At 40.8% G+C, this 22,450-nt stretch overlaps 1 protein-coding gene across 5 annotated transcripts in view; it reads left to right on the top strand.

Annotated features, from left to right (window-relative positions):
• LOC116397856 (CUB and sushi domain-containing protein 3-like) overlaps positions 1 to 22,450 on the top strand; it is a 214,581-nt gene that overhangs the window by 79,172 nt on the left and 112,959 nt on the right. For all 5 annotated transcript variants that reach the window (XM_031873726.1, XM_031873725.1, XM_031873723.1 and 2 more), the window contains 12 exons: positions 1,994 to 2,209; positions 3,592 to 3,780; positions 5,277 to 5,446; positions 6,722 to 6,878; positions 8,875 to 9,066; positions 10,546 to 10,672; positions 11,762 to 11,964; positions 13,447 to 13,638; positions 15,104 to 15,242; positions 16,687 to 16,874; positions 17,228 to 17,422; positions 20,630 to 20,746. In XM_031873726.1, coding sequence (XP_031729586.1) covers positions 1,994 to 2,209; positions 3,592 to 3,780; positions 5,277 to 5,446; positions 6,722 to 6,878; positions 8,875 to 9,066; positions 10,546 to 10,672; positions 11,762 to 11,964; positions 13,447 to 13,638; positions 15,104 to 15,242; positions 16,687 to 16,874; positions 17,228 to 17,422; positions 20,630 to 20,746 — 2,085 coding nt within the window. The remainder of the gene's footprint in view (positions 1 to 1,993; positions 2,210 to 3,591; positions 3,781 to 5,276; positions 5,447 to 6,721; positions 6,879 to 8,874; positions 9,067 to 10,545; positions 10,673 to 11,761; positions 11,965 to 13,446; positions 13,639 to 15,103; positions 15,243 to 16,686; positions 16,875 to 17,227; positions 17,423 to 20,629; positions 20,747 to 22,450) is intronic.

Genomic DNA, 22,450 nt, shown 5'->3' with positions numbered 1-22,450 from the left:
TGATGGTTATATATGTGTATGTAGTTTCTAAAAGGTGTGCGATAAAGAGGTGGAGTACCGAAGGACATCACTCAATCCTCCCCAAATAACCATCAAATCAAAGCTTGTTTTAACTGCACTGCATTGCTTCTTTTTTTCCTGTCTTATATATATTTAGTGACTATAACAATAACCTTACCCATGTTCTCCTATCATCAGCATTATCCTTTTAATTTCTTACATAGGTCCTTTAACATTCAACAATAACAGGAGGCACGAAACTCAACTGCACCCACAACTGAAAACCAAAGACAGCAACTCAAAATTATAGAAATTGCCTAATTCTAATCAAATCCGACACAGGGCCTGATACGGTGTAAGTTATTCAAAATGCTAAATTAATTTAGTGTGGGGCAATTAGCAATCAAACCTCATATACGCATATAGAAAAACTGCAAAATTGGGAAGGACTTGTACGTAGACCTCACCCAAAACCCTGAAGCATGAGAAACAAATTTGATTAATTATAGGTAGTAAGTGATGAAAATAAGCTATTGCACATCACATTTGTAATCAGGGCCTAATTCAGCTGACTAAATATGATTTAGAGAGGCAGGGCCAAAGCCATGAAGTCCAAGGATCTGATTTGAGATTGAAATTCCCAGAGATACACTTGTTTCCTTTATTTTAACATGGAAAAGGTTTAAAAACGTACTGGTGCAATACTTGCATCAGTTTCGGGTATTAATCAAAACTATACATATTAGACATTGTACTACAGTCTATAGCCTACATAATATACATTTTCTTTCGATAGTTTTCATTACACACACAGGGGATGCTTGCCTCTCATCTCTTATCACGGCACTGATCTTCCTTGAGTATTTTTGGATCCTGTGGCTGTAACTATTCCACTCAGTAATTACCAACATCCCGCACCAACTATATTCAAATATTGGGATGCCCCCTCACAGGGATGGCTCTTGATAAATTGAACATTTGGCTAGACTCTCTGTTATATAATTCCTGTTTTACAGAGCACAATCAATCATTTCATTTTGTTATTTATTTTATGGCCATTTGGGACTTTCTTTTTCAAGTGAGCCAAACTTGTGGAGGACATTATAGAGTCATATTCAAACAGATTCAACAGATGGCATTAAAATGGCAGTGTGCGTATTGTACTGAAAAGCAGCCAAGTGGCCATCACGGGTGGAATGAAGATGCGCTTGGGTCTGAGTTACAGTGTGAAAATACAAGGAGGGTGTTTAGACCTAGATTTAGTTTTCCAACCTAAAAGTTAAATAATAAGGTGTTGATATAACATTCAGAATCATGTTTTCTCTTCTCATGTGAATCTGTATAATTGGCCAGCTCGGCCAGTTACAGATGTTTTGTCGAGTTTTAAAGATGGTTAGACTAAAGTGAAGCTGATTAATGCTCATGGACTGGAGGAAAGGCCATGCTTTTTCAATTACGTGTAGTTTTTATCTGTGAAAATCATTTCCCCTTTTTTTAGTTTTCCCTGCGAGTTTGCTATTAACTTTGCATTTTGAAATTGCCTTTAATCTTTTTTGTGTCCCTTATTACGTGTCAGATTTTCCTTTTTTCCCTTTTCATTTTAGTATGATAATTTCAGTAGCATTCATTTCAGTATGCTCATAGTGCTGCTGTACGGATTAAAGCATTTATTATTTAATGAATAAAAAATGCGTAGATGGATGTTTCAGCAAACTAAACCCAAATTAATACAACAGATTTTTAATCACGATAATGACATTTGAAATTATAGCTTACATTTAAATTGAATAGTAGTCACGTTCAGTTTGAGGTTGTTGCATTACACTTTATTTTGTGCTCTACAATGTAAACAGCAAATCCATTTCTTAACCTTATGGGTCAGTAATGGACATGAAAACATCAGATGTATGCTTTACATATTCTATTCAAAGCCTTTTCTATAGTATCTTCCTGAAAACCTCTCACGCTGAGCTGTCTTATTTTTGCCTCCAAGGTGTCCAATTCACATTTTACTCCTTCCACCTGGAGGATCACCATGACTACCTTCTGATAACAGAAAACGGCAGCTTCGCCCAGCCTCTCGCTCGACTCACCGGCCCGGAGACGCCCTCACCAGTTAATGCCGGCCTATATGGGAACTTCAAGGCCCAGCTACGCTTCATTTCTGACTTCTCGATATCGCTGCAGGGATTCAACATCTCCTTCTCGGGTATGACGGCATATATGGGTTTCCTTCTGTAGGAGGCAGGCAGGGGGGAGTATTGGTAGGTGTGTAGACAGGACGGGTGAGTAAAGCTTTAAAAGAGGAAGGAAGATGAATTGGGCGGAGTGAGGATGCTGAAAATATGGTGGGTGGAGTTGTGCGGTAGAAGGCATATATGAAGCACACCGTGACGGAGAGATGGCTCGTTCAGTGATGAGATCAAAAGTGCTCAGCTTCTCTAAAGCGTGCATGAAGTAACACGTGAGGAGTGATTTGTTGGTCAGAATGGGAGCGGGCTTAAGGTGGACCAAGCCACAGGCTGCGCCGATCAGAGGAGGATAATTAAGAGACAACGAGGCCACGCAGGTACAGGCTGTCTGACCGTGATGGGAATGATCATCAAAGCATGCCATGTGGGTCAGTATCCTCAGGACTGAGGAGACGGAGGGGAATGTGGTGGTGGTGGTGGTGGTGGTGGGGGGGGGGGACCAGGAAATGGAGAGAGAGAAGTGGAGATGGGAGGCTTAGGGAGGGGGGATAGTGAGAGAGAAAAGAGATGAGACAGATGGTGATGCTGAGTGAGCAGGGTTGATGAGAGGGCGGAGGGAGAGTGAGGGAGAGAAAAAGATGGTGTGAGAGAGAGATATAGTAAAGTAGAAAAAGAGAGCGAGAGAGGGGGGGTCTGCTTCGTGAGCATGCTGGCTAAATGTTTGCCTGCTGTTCGCTGAAGTGAAGCATAACTTATGCAGCCATGAATATTCATGAAATTTAGTTTACGAGTGTGTGTGCGTGTGTCCTTGCATGCTCTGTAATTAGCATCTATAGATTTCTTGATTAGAATTCATTTTTTAACCTTTCATGACCTTTTGATTTAAAAAAAAAAAAATGTGCCAATGCTGTCAGGCCACATCCTAAGGTGTGATGATGCTGCTGCGTTGCTGTGTTGAAATCAATAGTTGCACTAAGTTCTGCATGCTACAAAGTATAGCCCGTGAGAGGAATGCTGCTGGGAGTAAGACCTCTTTCTTCTCATACGAGTGCCATCGACATCTCAAATGATGAGGCCACCAAACAGCCCATGTACAATAAAAATCCATGCAGGGTGGCCTAGTTTGTGGAGAGGCCATCCTTCATCCAGGGTTCAAGCTTTTGGCATGAATCCCAACCTGAGGAAGTGTCCTTGAGCAAGGCCGTTAATCCCCATGAGCTACAGTACTGCTTGCTTTGGATGAACATGCACTCAGTTTCATTGACTTGAGCAAGAGAGCGGACTATTTTTTTTCCCCCTTGGGGATTATTATCAATGACAAGTACAAGCAATGAATCATTCTAATGGAGTATTAATGATGTATTGATTCTTTTTATTTTTTGGGCTATCTTGTTTCCAGAGTACGATCTCGAACCCTGTCAGGACCCTGGGACGCCTCAGTTTGGCTGGCACACCGGCTCCAGGTTTGGCATTGGGGACTCACTGGCGTTCCACTGCAACACAGGATACCGCCTGCAGGGGGCGAAGGAGATAGGGTGCTTGGGAGGTGGCCGTCGCATGTGGAGTGCCCCTCTGCCAAGGTGTGTGGGTACGTGGTCAGCTGCTTTTATTCCGTTTCCTTTCCTGTTTGTGTTTGTGTATTGCAGAATTGTTCACTGCTAGCCCAATGTCATGTTTTAACTTTATTTGGCACAGATATGAACTTTCAAGAACTTAGTGGAATTGGATTCAGTTAAGTAGACCACAATGAAATGCTCAGACCTGTAACTAATACCGATGTGAGCTGCTAGGTTAAGAAAGGTTCTTTGAAAAACATTCAGAGCATTAATATAGCTGCACTCAGCTATTTGCAATGTAAAGATATAGTGGAGTAATGTCCACTTGAGCAGAGAACGAAGTAGTTCTCCTGACATTCAGGACGGCCGACAGCGTCGTTGTTTGCACTGTTAGCACCTTTAGCTGCGAGCCGGCGACTCCGTCGCCGTGTTCAAAGCCGTTGAGAGGCAACAGATATGCTCTCAATTTCAAGTGTCGCTTTAAAACTATCCTTTGATATCTCTTTTCCACTGAAGGGTGCTCCAAGGTCAGGTTAAGGCAGAGGAGTTCAGTAACGATACCGCTGTACTGAATTTATTTAATTTTTTTGTCGCAGAGAAACTCAATTAAATTATTTGCACATGTTAAGAGCTGACTCCAGAGATCTAGTCGTTTCATAGAGAGGCTACCTTACATTTAGTCAAGAAACAAATGTTTTTTATTGCATCAGAGAAAAGACACAAAAACGAGCCAACAATCTTAAATAAGGTAATAAGTCATCAGGTTTTCTAAAATGTATTTATCCTTTACTTATGTTACATAAGTAAAGGATAAATACATTTCAGAAAATAGCAACATTGTGCGAGTCATTTCTCTCACATGATAATTCCTGTTTTTCGGTGTGAAGCAGGCTCCATTTGTCACTTCCCTACAATGATAGTGAGCTCGACAGTTTTTTCATGTAACTAAGGCGTCGGCAGTCGGCCTTGCGTCTGAATTTATTGTATATGAAAAATAAAGATATCAGAAACACTGATCGTGTCATTAAATTCAAAAAAAGTTGTTCGTAGACTTACTTGGTTTGAGAGAGGAGACTTGCTTTTCATAAACTCACTGAAATGAAATGTTAATGGGGAACACACTCTAGTATATTTGCCCAAAAAAGTTCTGTCAGGCCGAGCACACCCAAAGAGCACCCGAGGGGACACGATCCCTTTTATTTCTAGTGCCGTCTGCCGTGACCCTCCAGCATCGCCCCTCCAGTTACATTGCGCATGTGTAACACCCCATCGTCGTCATGGGGTCGGAGACCTCGTCTCAGCCTTAATTTAATCGCCTTGTGTGGAGTGCCTAACATGTTTTTGCACAACCCTGAAAGGACTGCTATGATGCCGTACATTTTACATAACAATAGTGCTTGGAAACAAATATTCATGAAGGCCAGGTTGTGTCTTCTTTTAATTGATGAGTTTTAAAGTATAGGCATGCTCTTGTTTTTTTAAGTAAAACAAATACGTTAACTATTTTTGTCTGTTTGTTTTCTTGCAGCGGAGTGTGGCTCGACAGTCTCCAACAGCGAGGGAGCTATTTTGTCACCAAACTATCCAATGAACTATGACAACAGCCACGAATGTGTGTACAGCATTCATGTCCAAACAGGCAAAGGCATCAACATCACTGCCAGCAACTTTCATCTCGCACAAAGTGACATCCTTAAGGTAAGGGCAGAATGCAGCTGCTCTTCTTTGTTGACAGAAAATAGAAAACCAACAAATTAACTCAGGGCTTTGATTAATAACTAAGTCAAATATATCTGTGTAATTGTTTCATTTATGTTTAAGAACAAGAGGCAGGTCCTGGTGCTCATTTTTATACATACAACACCAGGAAACCCAGAAAAAAGCTGAATTCTTTTGCCTAGAAAGTCAAAAAATAGGTCAAACAGTAGTAGCAGCAGCAGTTTTCCTTTGGGAAGGAAGGGATTGATTTCTTTGCTCAAGGGCATTTTAACAGTTTTTGTAGGCACCAAAAATGTGATGCAAATGACTATAGTAGTCTCCACTTCACAGCTGGAATGCACTCTTTTTGGGATGCAGATGTCTTGTCTAATGCTCCAATTAACAGGTCATTGTAGCCTACTATCAGTGTGTCTAGTGTTGGCGTAGTGTAGACAGTAATCTCTTGTACTTAGTCGTTTTGTGAGCATCCGAAATGTGAAAAGACTTGCTTAGAGAGCTAAATTGACTTGAAGAAAGGGAAAAACAAGACAGAGAGGGCCCCAGCAGTATTTCAAAGGAATTTTTGAGTTATTTCACAGATCTCAAACAGAAATAGGTATACTGCCGGAAATTCGTATGAGTTTAAAAGGGTCCTTCTTCAACAAATAAGTTCCATTAGGCATGCTACATTACAGTACAGTCATTTTAGCAGAAGCTTTTATCCAAAGCGACTTACAATTCAGATTCTATCATATTTCTACACCGTAGGCACAGCTACAGGAGCAATTTTTTGGGGTTAAGTGTCTTGCTCAAGGACACATCGACATGCAACTAGCAGAGCCGGAGCCGGGGATCAAACCGCCGACCCTCTGATTGAAAGACAGCCCTGCTATCCACTTAGCCACAGTCTCGCAGTGGATCAAAAAAAGATCTGTGATAAAAATGCAATTATATTAAGCAAAACAACACACGCTCTTTGCTTGGGGAATGCACTGCTTTTAAACTCCCATTGTATTTTAGTTCTAATATAATATTTGGTTAATAATTATGGTCACTCCAATAAACATTTTACATCTCATTTAGGACATTTATTTTCAATAGATGGGTCATACATAAGAGAGAATATGCACTAAAAACTTCTTTATAATTGTGGCTATTTCTTCAGTATTAATATTTAATTGTTATTATATTATTATTTTACTTTATTGTGGGTATTTTAATCCTCCATGAGCAGCAAGCCTCTCCATCATGTTCTTCTTCTCTGTCTCTGCTCAGGTGTATGACGGTAAAGACGGTGCAGCCCTACTCCTTGGCACGTACACGGGCACGTCGATGCAAGGTCTGTCGCTTACCACCACCTCAAACTATCTGTGGCTTGAATTTTACTCTGACCAGGAGGCGACAGCAGCGGGGTTCCGGCTCATATACCGCAGTGAGTCACATTTCATTTCACTGGAGTAGAAGGGCCCTAAAGCTTTTCCGAATGAGTGAATTTAGCCTCACTTCAAGAGCCAGGCATTTCAAGTAGCAAGAATTTTAAAGAAAATTTTAATTGACCCTCACCCAGCTCCACCATGTCTTTCACTGTCAGGGTATCCATTAAACACAGCATGGTGTTTCTGTGCCATTCCTGCAGGGAAATTAGCTTTTTTCTCCCTCTGCTTCTCTTCATGTGAATCCCTTGTCCCGCTTTTTTCATTGCCTTCTACCCCTGCAATTAGTGCCCATGGCTGCCGAACTGTACCTTGTTAAAACAGATCAATTATTGTCGGGATTGTTGCGCATTAGCAACGTGTATGTGCATCTACTGTATGTAGTGTGTACCTCCACATACAGTATGCGTTTGTGTGTATCGACAGTTTGGATCGTTGCTGTAAGTGCGCCAGTAATATGGCTTTTGTTTCTAACCCCTAATTGGCGTGCTGACTGTGTATTGTAGCTAACCGTTTCTAATTTATTACTGTGACGAGAGAATGTTTTGGTGACACTGCATTTTGCAGTCCAATTTAAAGTATTTTTTGTGTTTCACCTGCAATTGAGCTCTCTGAATTCTTTCCGTCTACCAGTGGGGGTTTTTAAGGTAGAATTCAACATAGTTAGTGAAAATGGCAGCAGGCCAAGTGCTGTTTTGACTTGAATAGTATGAAAGCCAAAAAAGTTTTTAGCTAACTTGCAGTTACTTGATCCACACTGGCAATATTCTGTCTGTGATAATTGCACCAAATGTGCCAGGCCCAAACTGTTATACTATAGCTCACATTAAATAACCGTTTTGCTGTAGTGCAGTTCAGCATCACTCACGGTTTTGGATTTGCGAACCTGACAGGCCTGCAAAAACAATAACAAAATGTACATTAATCAGTTATACGTAGTCGTTTACGACAGCTAAATAATTGCCATCAGCATCTAAATGTTACTACAATTAGTTCAGAAGAAATGTTGGTTTAATTACGAGGTGCCTTTCGAGTTACAAAATTAGCTGTAATTGAGTATCGCATAATTAGATTTCATTTCTTATCTTTCCACGGATGTGCGCAAGGTAAAATGGCTTGGAGTGCCCTCGTTATCCATCTCAAAGTGCAATCTTAACTTGGTCTTTTACCTGAATGAATAGCTCTTTTCAACTCGGAGAGGCTTGACTGATGTATGAACAGCACGAGGGCAGGGAGAGGGTGTGATATGGGCAGCTTAAATCTCGTCTGAACATGGAATCGAATCATGTTTTCATGACTCTGCTACCAAAAGTGCAGAGGTAATTTTCTAAATGTGAGCAGTAACTGCCGGAGATTTATACTGGGCATGACACTTGTAATACTACCATAACATCTGGCATGGGCATGGACCTCGCTGTGAGAAGAGACCATAAATCAGCACTGCTGGGTTTATGTGCGGCCACTGTTGCTGCATAGAAGAACACTTACATTTAGTACCTAAAAGAGAAGAATACAATACACGGCCATGGTCAAGTTCAAACATGGTGAGCTAAAGAGTTATTGCAACAATTCCTTGTTTTGTGGCTTGTTTATTTTATTTCCTTTGTATTACCCCCACAGTCTTACGAGTGGCCGGGCTGTTTCTCAGTCGTGGTAAATGCCCACACTCAATTGAACGTTTAATTGTGAACATCTAATTGTGCTCTCTGTCCGAAAGGAATCTTTTACTGCCAAGTGATATAATGGGACTGTTAGTCCAGCCCCCAACTGGAATTTAATTCTCAAAGCTTAATCAGTAACCCTTTTACAATACAGATAAATGGGAATGTGGCACTGGTTTACATAATGGTTGCTCTCCAGTGGACTTAGTTTAATAATGGTGACAAAGCGTTCCGTGTTTATGTGTTAATGGTCTTCATATTATACCATTCTTCAACTTGTATTCTTCTCCACCCTTTTCCCCTTCTCCTGTGCCTCTCAATGGTACTCGTCCAGGCTTTGAGCTATCCCACTGTGATGATCCAGGTGTGCCGCAGTTCGGCTTCAAAGTCAGCGACCAGGGTCACTTTGCTGGAAGTGCCATCACCTTCGGCTGCGACCAAGGTTATACCCTGCACGGCAGGGGCATACTCAAGTGCATGACAGGGGATAGAAGGGCGTGGGACAACAACCTGCCGTCATGTATAGGTAATCCTTTCTGTCTATATCTGTATGCTGTCTTCATCTCAATTTGTGGTCCCTGTCTCCCGGTCTTTGTCCGTCTCGCTTTTCACTCCCCCTCTGTTGTATCTTATATTATTATTCAGTCCAGGCACAGTGTCAACATTGCTCAGCTAGGTGTTAATCCGAAGGATTTATCCCAACATGATATTTACTTAATTGAACTGTGTTGAAAGAAACTACAATGCTTGTCATTTTGTTAGAGATGTGTGTTCTGGATGCAGATATATTCAAGAAAAGAACACTAAAGTGAAGCAATCTGAATTGCAGTTGAACGTATGCTGTGATGCTCTGACTCCGTTTAAGTCGTAGGCTGTGTCATTTAGATATTTGATAATTATGCCTTTACTTCTCAAAATAAGTGCTGATCCATGACTTGTGGATTCAGAGTATTTGTATCATATTGAGTCATGGCCATGATGTACAGTCTTGGCTGTCCTTTCATATTGAAAATGTGCTGAGACAGGGAAATGATAAAGCTATTACCTGCACCCTGTTAGAGTCTGGAAGGTGTTGTGACAGTGTCTGTTTCTTGATGTCTAGCAGTGATGGATTAAGGTAAAAGAATGATTTATAAATTCCTGATGTGTGCAAAATTGCTCTTTAAATGCCACCGTGTCCAACTGCCTTTTTCAATGATGCATGTATTTGTTCCTTTTTCCCTGAAAAGACTTCAGTCTGGCATTGTGGCATGTTCAATACCATCACAAAAAAAACAGTCTATTGATTAACTGTTTAACAGCGCTGGATCACTGAATGGTCAATATTAATAGTGAGCTACGTATCTGTGCGCTGAATGTGAAATGGGATTTCCAGCCATTCCTCCAGGGCCACGTTCTGGCCCCTGTCAAGGTCTTTTACGTTTGCCTGTGTTATGATACTGATTATAGCCTACCACTGTGGCAGTCTAATGCAATTTTCCTATTAATTAAGTGCCGTTTGTTCTGTAATATAGATAGCAAGATGATAGCCAGGGGAGAGACAACATAGATTGGATGACAAGATATTCCTTCAATGATTAACATTTGTAGCAGTGTCCTCCCTGCAGGTTAAAGCCCAGCCCATACATGGTCTGAACACAGTCTTTTTAAAGTTAATTAACGGCATCATTAGAAGGTATACTTGGAGGCAAAAGAAGTTTTCCATTTGTGACTATTTCTGCCCAGGCGTGAAGTCCTTGTTGCAGTCCCATTACCTGTTGGAAAAAGGAAATTGTTCATTTTCAGCAGAACTTAAACTGTTGCTCATTAGTCCTCATTGTAGATGTTGAGCTTCAGTGATCTTGGACTCTGACAGCATTTCTTTTTCCGTATTTGGTTTCAACATGCTGTATGGACGTTTGCTTGCGTGAATGTGTCTCTATTTCCTCTTGTGTGAGTTAGCATTTTTTTGCAGGGTTTTATGTATTTTGTCTTCATTCATGTGTGCGTGTGCGTTTGCATGCAGCGGAGTGTGGTGGGAGTTTCAAGGGTGAGTCCACAGGACGTATCCTCTCTCCGGGGTATCCCTTCCCCTACGACAACAACCTAAGGTGCACCTGGACAATCGAGGTCAACTCTGGCAACATTGTCAGGTAACTCAAGTTGCTGTTAACATGGTCACATAATGCATAATGCACACATGCATATTTATTCATATACTGTATCTCAAGTATAAATGAAAATTGTTTTGCTGTTGTCTTTTTCAAACTAAGCCATTTATTTTAGAAAATCATCATCGTATAGAATATTTTATTAAGATGTGCAATCATTCATCACAATATGCTGATGTATTTAGCACCATTACTCATGAAATATGGTGTTGAGGAAAGAAATATATAATTGGGCCTTAAATGATTAGTCTTTTAAAGAAAATGTTTAAATCTACATAGACACAATAAGACACTCAGTGAGTTTGTCTGATGAAACTAAAGGGAATTTGATTGGCAATTACACGAGACTGCAGTTTTTACACAAGGAAAATGTCTCGAAGTTAAATAATTTGAATTGATTTAAATTGAGTGAGGTCATCAGAACTTGACCTGACCATGAAAGACGAGTTCAGTTCACAAGTTCAGCTGAGATTTTAAACATTAAGAATTCTCCTCACAAACTAGATGTCATCAAGAGAAACAGCCAGCAGCAGCTCCATTAACAACGATTGGGAGGGCGACTTTGTAGACACTGTGACAGCACCCAGGGGAATTCTCCCGGCACAAGGAAGCATTTTATTTTTTTGGTTGAGAGCTCCTAGTATAACTGAAATAAAACCCATTTGGGCTTAGAGGTCGAAGTAAACATGGTATGATTTCATAAAGTCAGCCACACATTATTTGTCAGAAGAACTGCTTCAGGCCATCTTTTGTAAATCTGTGCTCTCGTATTTCTAACTTTGGCAGAAATTGATTGATACCAAGTCTCAACTGAAATACCCAAAAGCATGGGAAACACGGCTTCTAGATGGAGCTCTCCTCTGAACTCAATTTTAAACTCGCTAAGTTCAGCACTCATTTTGCTCGCCTTCTTGACATTTGTTTTTGTTGTATTTGAAACGCATCAGTTGTGAACACAATCGTCATTAATTCAACTACGTGTGAATGAATATAGTCGCTGAATTCATTTCAGTCTGATCATATGTTAAATGTAAAGACTTGACTTAAACTCCTTGTGTTCACCTCTCCCAGTCTCCAGTTTCTTGCGTTTGACACAGAGGCGTCCCACGACATCTTCAAGGTGTGGGACGGGCCTCCTGACAACGAGATGTCTCTGCAGGAGGTCAGCGGCTCGCTGCTGCCTGAGGGGATCCACTCCACTCTCAACATCGTCACCATTCAGTTTGAGACTGACTTTTATATCACCAAGTCTGGCTTTGCCATCGACTTCTCCAGTAAGAATTTCCTCCCGACTACTTGATGTACTATAGATGTTTACTGTGATTTGTCTGCTCCTAGTGAGAGTCTCTCTGAGGAGTTGAAAATCATCAGGTATTTCACTTGGCTATGTAGGTAAATGTACGAGTACACGTAGGTTGTATATTGCCTAACGTGACAGTTTCGTCATACTTTTTATGAAATTTAAGGTAATATGATGCAGAGTATGTCTGTTTGTACAGATATATTAAGTGTTGTCACCACATAAGCATGGAAGTAGAATGTCAAAGGTTCATACCATGTTGAATTCATGTACCCAACGTATGTAAAATGATCAAACGGAAGTATGGTGCGGCTTCTTATTTGAACATTTCCTCATTGTGGACCGCTCAGTATTTGATGTAATCTTTAAACCATGCCTCGATGAGCGGTGAAAGTGCCAGGTTTTTCACAGTTCACTGCTGGCTGTCTATTAATGCAGTCTACATGTTCTGCTGATGAATAGTTTCAAAGCCAAGCAGACAGAGTACAGCGGCTCCATAGTGCCTCTTGTATGTGTGCTGGGTTCGTATTTTTTTTCATTTTCTTTAGCACACAAGCATAATGTAAAAATCAATTACATGGGATTCACTTAATACTTTGAAAGCTGGGATCGATTCTGGAGACGTATACTGCACTTAAATACCCAGTTTGCCTCAGGCTAGTAGTTTTCAGAACCAAAAATCGCGTTGTGTTAAGTGAGCTTCTTCAGACCTTCTTCAATGAGTGACAGTGTCTCGTGGATGGTGCCCAGGATATTTTTGAGGATATCAGTGTATTTTCAGGTTTTAAGCTGTTTGTAGTACAATAGAAAGAACCTTTTTTTCAATTTGAATAGATAAAGTTACACTTTCTTCCATCATCTATGTAGAATTGAGGTTCAGTGTCTCTCTATTACAGTATGAACTATTATGATCGCCTCTTTGTACAGATGTCCAACTGATTTCTTTTGCACCTACATTTTGAAAACAGATAATTACATGTATTGCGGCGAGTATGTCATCTATTAATCACATCATATACAATATGATCACCATTACCTTTAAATTCACATTAACATATTTTCCTTGTGTACTGGCTACTTTTTTTGTGTTTTTGAAAAAAAAGCAACACCACCAAACTGCAATATGCTTAACTGCATTAAGTCTCTCAATAAAATCAGTCAAAATGGGAATATTTGAAGGATCCATCAGATTTTACCAGATTAATCTGGTAACTCTGGGCTCTGCAGCTGTGGTTTAGGAAAACACCGCAGGATTCTGACTATCAGTCAGTAATCTGTTCTGTGGACTTACTGTTTGAGCAACAGTTTCAGCTTGACAGCTGTTTACTGTACGATATGAAACTCCTTGTGTGTGTGTGTGTGTGTGTGTGTATCTGTGTTCTCTCGTGCGCTCATTGATTCTGTTTTACTTGCATGCACGCGTGTGTGCTCACATATGTGTGTGTTTGTCCTTCAGGTTCGCTTGCGACAGCTTGCAGAGATCCAGGCATTCCCATGAATGGTAGTCGCAACGGGGAAGGGCGGGAGCCCGGTGACTTGGTGACCTTCTCTTGTGATCCGGGATATGAATTGCAGGTGGAGAGCAGAATCACCTGCATCCAAGTGGAAAATAGATACTACTGGCAACCCAGCCCTCCAAGCTGCATCGGTGAGAAAGAGGGAGATAGTGTGAGTTAGAGAGAGGAGGGGGGAGACGGAGAGAGGTATATGGATTGGAGGAGAGAGGAAGAGAAGGAGGGAGGTGTAGGGGATCAGAGTGAAAGAGAGATGAAGAGGGAGCGAGGGAGTTTTTCTATTAACTGGCTGTAGCAGAGAATATAATTCTCTCACTGATGTCTTAAGAATATGTGCAGGATAAACAAGAGCCTTCAGATATATTTGAGTCGCTGCCAACTCTTATGTGGACAAATCCACTTCTGTAGCCAGTCAAAGACTGAGTACGCTACGGTCTCAACAACATATTGTCTTATAAGAGCTTAACAGCTAATTACTTAACAATGCAATTAGAAATAATTACACTAAGTAGGTCCAAAGAAACCAAGATGTTTCTGCCAGAAGGTGTAACAGAGTTTGTTTTCCAGGCCAGGATAGAGCGAGGCATTTGTAAGTCTCGCCATGCAATCACAAGATCACACGACTCAGAATAATGTAATAACATCAGAAGCGGGTCTGTTTGAGTGGAAACCTGATGTAAATGTTAGCTTTCCTTTTATAATTTTCTGTAAGTGGTACCATGCCACATAAGAGCAACATGCTCGTCAGTGTGTTATAACACTTCTTCATAGTGAAACGTGACAACTGGCAGTTTATTCATCAAACTCAACGAATGACAAGTAAAGCCTTTTGTGAGGCTTTAAGATTCAGGCACAGAGAGTATCCTCTGACATGCTGAGGCCCTACAAAATGTCCTTTTTAAAAAATCATTTAGACATAATCCATCTAGCTAAATCCTAGAGAGGAAATGTCCGTGTGCCTTACTTGATTAATTTGTCTTAATACCTTGTGAGTTACACAGTAAGACAACATTATCAAGATAACATGGCAAGCAATGAACAATAAGTCAATTGAAGTAGGCACTTGGATTATTGAAAGAGTTGCAGAGGTCTAAAAACAAAACAGTACTGAGATCCATGTTCTGCTTGAATCATGTACAGTTGAAAGGTTTATTCCCCATGTGTATCGTATGTTATGCTCCCCTGATACATACAACTACAAAGGGAGACATTTGTGTGCAGTGTTGACCTGTTGAACACTGAATAAAACATCTAATAGGCTTCATCAGAAATTATTGGAAAATGTACCAGAAAAAAATCCAATGTCAAGTCAGAAAAATAGCTCTTGTAATCTTAATGTATGTAGGGAAATGATGGCATAGTCTTTCTAATGCCGTGGCTTGTGGCCTGATGTCATTGCAGTACCTGACTGTTGTTGCTGATAAAGGTCGACAAAGGTCCTGGAATTTGAGTCAATTATATTTAATGACCTACTAGGATTCTTACCTGTTTCTAACTGAATGCAGCTCAGCCAAAGACAGCCGGTCCGGCACCTTTTAAAGGTTTTCTTTGTGACCACCGTGAGCCCTTTTTCATCCATCTCTTTTTCCTTTTTTCAAGCTCCTTGTGGTGGGAATGTGACTGGGTCTTCAGGATTCATCCTCTCTCCCAACTACCCGCACCCCTACCCACACAGCAAAGACTGCGACTGGCTTATTGCTGTCCACTCTGACTATGTCATTTCCTTGGCTTTCATCAGGTGATTCAAGCTGCTACAATGTCAATTTTACTTTTTCTTCAGTTGCTTTTAGTCAAGACATAGAACAAAACAGCACTAAATGGAATCGTGGTGACACTGGATGTCTAAATGGCCAGATGAAATATAAAATATATATAGTCACAGCTGCATCTTTTACATTTTAAAGCACACGGGTTTGACACATTCCTTTACATGTTTGGTTCACATGATTGGATTTAATTTAAAACAATCATTAAAAAGAAATATGATTCTACGGGAGATGAACAGTAGCTCCAGTAAAAAATAACAATGGGATAAAAAAAATAAACCAGTTGTCCTTTGAGTACACGGTCCAGTAGCTTACAAGATGAAGCTTTCCCCAAACCTGCGGTACGTTTGTAACCCACCTGGAACAGAAAGGAGTCAGTTCTTAGTGGCTGCACAGCGACTCAGATTGTGCATTTTGGAATTGCTTGTTTTCTGCAGTGGAACCAGCTATAAAGTCATAGTATTGAGCAAAGTTGGCCATGTGTGTTAAGCAGAGGACCTGAGTTTGAGTCCAGGTGTGTTGGGAGATTAGGGGGAAAGCAGAAGTACTTCTACAAATACATAGGAGGCAGGTATTCCTGCCACTTTGCTGAAATGTGGTGAAGTAAGAATCCTGGATGAATACTGTATATTGCTAGCAGAACTGCGATATGAGTGCCACTCGTTTCCTAGGCTGAAAACACTCAGACCATAAACTTTACATTATTAATTGCAATCTAAATATGTAGCAGCAATCCTGGCAGAGCAAATTCACAGATGGGCCCGAGGGCACCTTTCTTGACTGAGTCTTATTTTTATAGTCGTTTCATGAAGGGCTGCATGTGTACATTGGCTCTGCTGCACTCACACCCGCAGAGAGAGTCGCCATGTTTCTTTCTCAACTTTGTCCTTCAAAACAAACATCTAATAGAGTTAGCACAATGCTGCGTTTCCCTTGGCGATGCCAAATGAAAGGATGAAGTTATGATTTTAAATTGGAGTTGCCTTGATCCAACTCAAATGCAATTATCTCCAAGCGATTTACATTTTTGTCATAAACCATGCTCATTATTTTGAAAACAAATGCTCCTCTCTTTCTCTCACTGCGGCATGTGATTTGATATACAGCGCTACAATATGAAACGATCTTTTCACACTGCATTGCCATTGCCGTCTGGGAAGATTTTGTGCCAGTGCAGTGTCACAACAATTTAATCTCTTCTCACCTCTTGGGGGAGATATCTTTTTTTATCTCTTTGTCTGGAGATGCAAAACAAATCGCTTGGCATGACTCACTTCTAGCACTGTGGTGTACACTTGCATTTGGAAATCCTAATACACTCTAATTCTCACACACAATCTGTACAATCTGGTGGTTGAGACTTGGCAAAATGAAAACTGCTTTATCTAATTTCTGTGTTTCTTTCACTTGTCACAGCTTTAGTATCGAGCCCAACTATGATTTCTTGTACATCTACGACGGGTCAGACAGCAGCACTCATCTGATTGGCAGTTTCCAAGACAGTAAACTTCCTGAGAAGATTGAGAGCACTTCCAACTTCATGTACTTGGCATTTCGCAGCGACGGCTCTGTGAGCTACACTGGCTTTCATTTGGAATACAAAGGTATTCTAAAGGGTCTATACAAGTGGGATTTATATGCATTTTCACAGAATGTTAGAGCAGGGGATTTAGTTGGATACATAAATAAATGAATCAGCGAATAAAGTCTTTGAAGTTTGCTACTATACACAACTACTTTTTCTGATGTTGCTGCAAGCTGTGAGAATAGCCTTTAATCTACCTGTATCCCTTTCCACCATGTTTACCATGTTCATTTTGAACAAGTTATGAAGTGTTAAAGTGTTAAATCAAACACACCCTTGCAGCATGTATAACTATTATTCCTGTTAATTAGAAACCCCTCTCATTTTAGACACGCGTCACTGCTCTAAAAGCTTTGTTCTTTTAATTGGCAGCAAAACTGCGGGAGGCGTGTTTTGATCCGGGGAATGTGATGAACGGCTCCAGAATGGGTACTGACTACAAGCTGGGCTCTATGGTGACATTTCATTGTGAGGCTGGTTACCTGCTGCAGGGCTACTCCACTCTGACGTGCGTCATGGGCAACAGCAAGAGACCAGAGTGGGACAGAACCAAACCAAGCTGTCAAGGTGAGAGGCAACACTTCTACATTAACAGAAAGCCTGCACGCCAGCTGTTTGATCAATATTTGATATTATGTGACCAGGACTGGGCTGTGTAAAAATGAGTAGATGTGTGGTGCACACGTCCCTCCCAGAATGCATGTCTTATCGCTGTACAGCACTTAAATCATATAGTTATAAACCCCAAGTATTTCTAAGTTGACTCGTTCAATCACCTTATTATTCACATTATACATAAACAGGTTTTAAACATTTAGTTCAAGCGGAGTAATATTAGCTTGAAAGAAATGGTTGGTGAACAAAAACAATGTCAATACATTCATGATATGCAAGGCACAGACGTTAAAAGTAGTAAATCATCTTTAGTGGTATCGTAAAATAAAAGACTTCAGTATTTTATTGGAAATATACAAGCCACAATCTTTGATTTGTGAATAGAGGGGTCTGCTACCTGTTCTGTTGAATTAGTTGATGTTTAAACTAACAGTAGCTGCAGGAAGCTCATAAAGTGTTGAAAAATAGAATATTTTTACAGTTGTAATCACCCACAGCCAAACCTACAGTGTCATTTCCTAGAGTTTTCAGTGTCACCGTGTCAAGGAGAGAAGGGACAAAAGATGTGAGGAGTTTCAAGAAGACTCTGCGCTCCTCCCTCCAGCAGTTTGATACTCCTCAAAGTATCTGATCTGCCAAGTCTGAATTAGAATTCAGCTCTCATTTTCAGCAGTGGAGAACAGGGGCGCCCGCTCTCACACCAGGGAGCTATTCATTACTTTTACAGTTGGCACCTATGTAACCTCACTGAACAGCCCTGCGGTTATGTGCTTTACTAAAGGGACCATCAGCATCTCTCCATTTAGTATTTTCACATTGAGACTAAATTTTAACAGTCTACAGGCTAAATGTAATGGCTTCAGGCTGCCCCGACATATGGTCAGCTCTTGTCCCTTCACATCAACTCAAGTTGATGGTAGGGCTGGGCGGTATACCGGTTGAACCGGTATACCGCCCAGCCCTAGTTGATGGTATTTCCCAAAGTAGCAAAACATGCAGTTTACTTTAAAAAGTTGGCAATTGCCAACAGGACTGATTCCTATTGTATGATATGTTGTTATACTGTATTGTGGCCAGCAATCACGCCGTACTATAGACATGCTAATATGATATCCGTTTAACAACTTCATGTACTTAAATCTAGTGTATATGTACAAAGGTGTGCATTTCAGCCTATGGATTACATGCATAACTAGAACCAGGCCACTACATTTAGGCGGCAGACATTATTGGTTGATATTAGCTTATCGTAGATATATCTGTATAGGCGTATATACTGGCCGATGAGTAACAAAAAATGGAAGGACGGATATACCAAAAATATCAATAGATATCTTGGTCACAGTTTAATATCAAAATTTAAGGGATCAGCAGTGGCTAGGCTCTAATCGTGAACTTGATCAGTTATAATTTGTCATATTTTACAATTCCATTGAGTAGGTTCACATTTAATTATCTCTCCCAATGCATTCAGCAGATTAGATTAGGTTCCATTAGCTCCCATGTCGGTCTAAATGCAGTAGATTGCAGGGCAGGTTCAATATCCTTCAAATGGAACCAGTTTAAAATGTAAGAACTCTGGAACCTGTTTATTTGCAGCTGCCTTTCTGTTTGTATTGATGTGTTTTAAAAGGCTGCTTATATACTGTACATGTATATGAATATTTGGTTGGAAGTTTAGATTTTGAAGGTAATCTGACATCTCTTGAAATGAAACCTTATACATGAAAATCTTAAATGGTTCCCAATATTGCCGTATGTATAGATCTAAGTAATAACTCGCCTTTCTTTCCGGGGATTCAGCTTATTCCTTACCGTCATTCTTTTACAGAACACAATGATTTAGCAGGTTCCGCAGTGTGCCCTTTTCTCCTTAGCACTACACTCACCTGTCAGAACAGAACCATTAAAGCCTATCTTGAGAATCCCGTCCTTTCCGTCGGGCTGCTCTTACCTGCTGTCGATTGACAGTACAGTGTGCCCTCCTTCCCACCAGTAGCATTCCTAAACCCCTCACCCACCATGACGCTATGGCTCCCATTCTGTCTGACTAATCAGTTTGACTCAGAGTCCCACTTGCCATAATCACATACTGTATTTTTGATCACTTGCCTCTTGCTACTCCAAGAACCAAATGCGGATAATTGCTGATCCATCTTTCTACGTTAGCGCCTCTGTTCGCTTTTGTTCATCTTCTCCTGTGCTGCACGACGAAACTGCAGTGACATGTGAATTGTGTGGCCCACCGGGGGGGGGTTCAGAGCAGCTGGTGACAGCTTCCCCCCCGACAAATGTGTGCGTGTTTGTTTACAATCGAGGCTCCCCCCACCTGATGGCTCGGTCCGTGAGATCTGAGGCAAACTATGTTAGAGGGCCTCTTGGCAAATTAGGTGCATCATTAACGGCTTAAGATGGGACTCTGAGATGCGACGCAGGTGCAAGACAGACCACAGCTTAAATTGATGAACCTATTCGCCAGTTAAATATTTGCCTACACTGTGATGATGGTGCAAGTAAAAGCATGCAAGCGTATGGTTTTTGTTTGGAGCTTTAGTAGCACAAACTGCATACTAACAGGAAAGGATAGTCTTTTCTAATGTTCAAATTGATTAGGATTGTAAATACTTATCCAGCTACTTCAAAACAAGAGCAACTGGACTTGTTGTATGTGTGTAGTTTGCTCACTGCGAGCCTGTTTCAGCTGAAGAGTTGAATCGAAAAACATGCTGCTGGGCGATATTGGCTGATTAAAGTCGAGGCGTGTGGAACTTTTGTGATTGTGTGTTTTGTTGATTGATGGTGTTTTTAGGCATTTTGAAGGCAAGAAGTACATTTCCTCGCTGGTCGTTTCCCTTATAGGTTTTAATCCTGTACATACAACTCGGGCTTCCTCTTCTGTCCCCAAAGTGCCTGTCTAGTGTCAATACTTTGGTATGCTGACCAAAATTATATTTGTCAGCAGCTGAAAGTTTCAAAAGTGACTTTTCATTTCAATTTGTAATATGAACTGCTTACCTGTGCTCTTGTGCCAGTTAAAATGGATTTGCTGATAGCATTTTATTGCCTCATTTCCCCAGGTGTTGTAAGCTGATTTTTTTATTTTTTTTTTCCCCATTTGTTAACTGTGTTTCTGTGTTGCTTCCCTTCCTGTCCCCACAGCTCCCTGCGGAGGTCACTTCACAGGTTCAGAGGGAACTGTGCTCTCACCAAACTACCCACATAATTACACCAGAGGCCAGAGCTGTGTCTACGACATCTTCGTCCCGGGGGACTTTGGTGAGCATTGCAAGCGTTATTTCCAAAGAGTCGCAGAAAATGGTTTCATATAATCTGTTGAACTGCTGCTTATATGCCATATGTGGCGTCTCCAGGAACATGTTCACTTCAAATATGAAATGAGAAGAGGAGGCACCGAGAGATGATTATCTGTGTTTTCTGGGGGTTTTCTGTTAATGACGAGGATAGGGGATAGTTTCTGAAGAAATGGAGGCTTACTCTCAAAGCTGGTCATGGCTGATAGAGTGCAACCAAACTAAAAAATGTTCAGACTTGTATAATTCATTTCCCTGCAGCGCTTCATCTATCTTTTCATGCCTTTCAGTGTTTTGTAAGTTCGGATCAGTATGTTTGATGGTTACAGCCATTGACACTCAGGATAAATGCCTGTCTGCTGCTTGATTATTATTCAGTCTCTGTATACTTGCTTCATATCTGTCAACTAAATTGACTGAGCATCAGGCCAATGGTTACACTATGAATAGATAAAGGTCAGTGAAGGCCACTTCTATTCTTCACAGAGGTGCATGTCTAATGAAATCACATTTAATCAATACGTACATGTTAGAATTCCATACCTGTAGCATCCTGTTGGCAGACTGCTGCCAGCTGTTTCCCACTCCTACGTATGACGTGACACTGCCTGAAGAATAGCAGTGTTTGGGCTTCAGCAAGATGCGGTAAAGCAGAATAGGATGCAAAAAAATGTATTGTGTTGACATGAAAAATGCCCTGCACCATAGGTGATAGAGAGGAAGATCGAGCAGCGGAGGGCTGCGGGAAATAGATGGAGGAAGCCCATTCACAGGTTTATCCGAGTGTTTCTGTGTATACATAATTCAGGAAAGATCTCCAGAAGACCTTGATGCGCTTCTGCTCAATATTCCACGTTGGTCACGAAAAGCTGCAGAAATCGTAGGCAGAGGTTTTCATTCAGTAAAGCCCCGTGCTTACCAAAGGGATTAATCCCCCGTGTGATGATCCAGTCCGACAGTTTACATCTTCTGTTGCTATCTCCCACTGCTCACAGAGTCCAGGAAACCCACAGGTCTTTTGTGTTTTTATTTAATTTTTTAGAGATATTGCATATGAATGCAGCATTTGCCTAAACTGCCTGCAAAAGCTTAATGGAGCGTGTGAGCAATATTCCCACCAAATGTATTCCAGGGAGTGCGGGCACAGAGGCTATTGAAAAGTCCCACTGATTATGAACAAGACTGTTGTGGCGTGGCTTGTGGGGAAATCTATTTTGAGTAGTAGTCTAACAAAGCAACAGGTATTCACAGCTTGGGTTAGAGCAAATTGAAAATGTCGGGACAACAACTCTAGCTATGATGTAACAAGAAATCCTATATTATCTAAAGCATTAAGCACCCCTCATTTCACTACTAATATATGAACCTTTGATATAAAAGCTTAAGCCAGATTGGATAATGCCACTGCACCGACATCATGTTGCGAGTAGTGAAAAACAAGCTCTGCTCTATCTGGCTTTGCTGTAATGACAAAATGGAGCCTATTGCATACAATAGGTGCACTTACATATACATACATATATCAATGGCTAGTTTTGTGTGTATATGTAGGTATGTATGTATGTATGTATGTATGTATGTATGTATGTGTATGTGTATATATGTGTGTATGTGTATATATGTATGTATGTGTATATATGTATGTATGTATGTATGTGTATATATGTAT

Source organism: Anarrhichthys ocellatus, unplaced genomic scaffold (genome assembly GCF_004355925.1).
Source record: "Anarrhichthys ocellatus isolate YVR2014 unplaced genomic scaffold, GSC_Weel_1.0 scaffold74, whole genome shotgun sequence".
In the NCBI taxonomy this organism is placed as follows: Eukaryota; Metazoa; Chordata; class Actinopteri; order Perciformes; family Anarhichadidae; genus Anarrhichthys; species Anarrhichthys ocellatus.
This window is presented reverse-complemented; position numbering and strand designations above follow the sequence as displayed.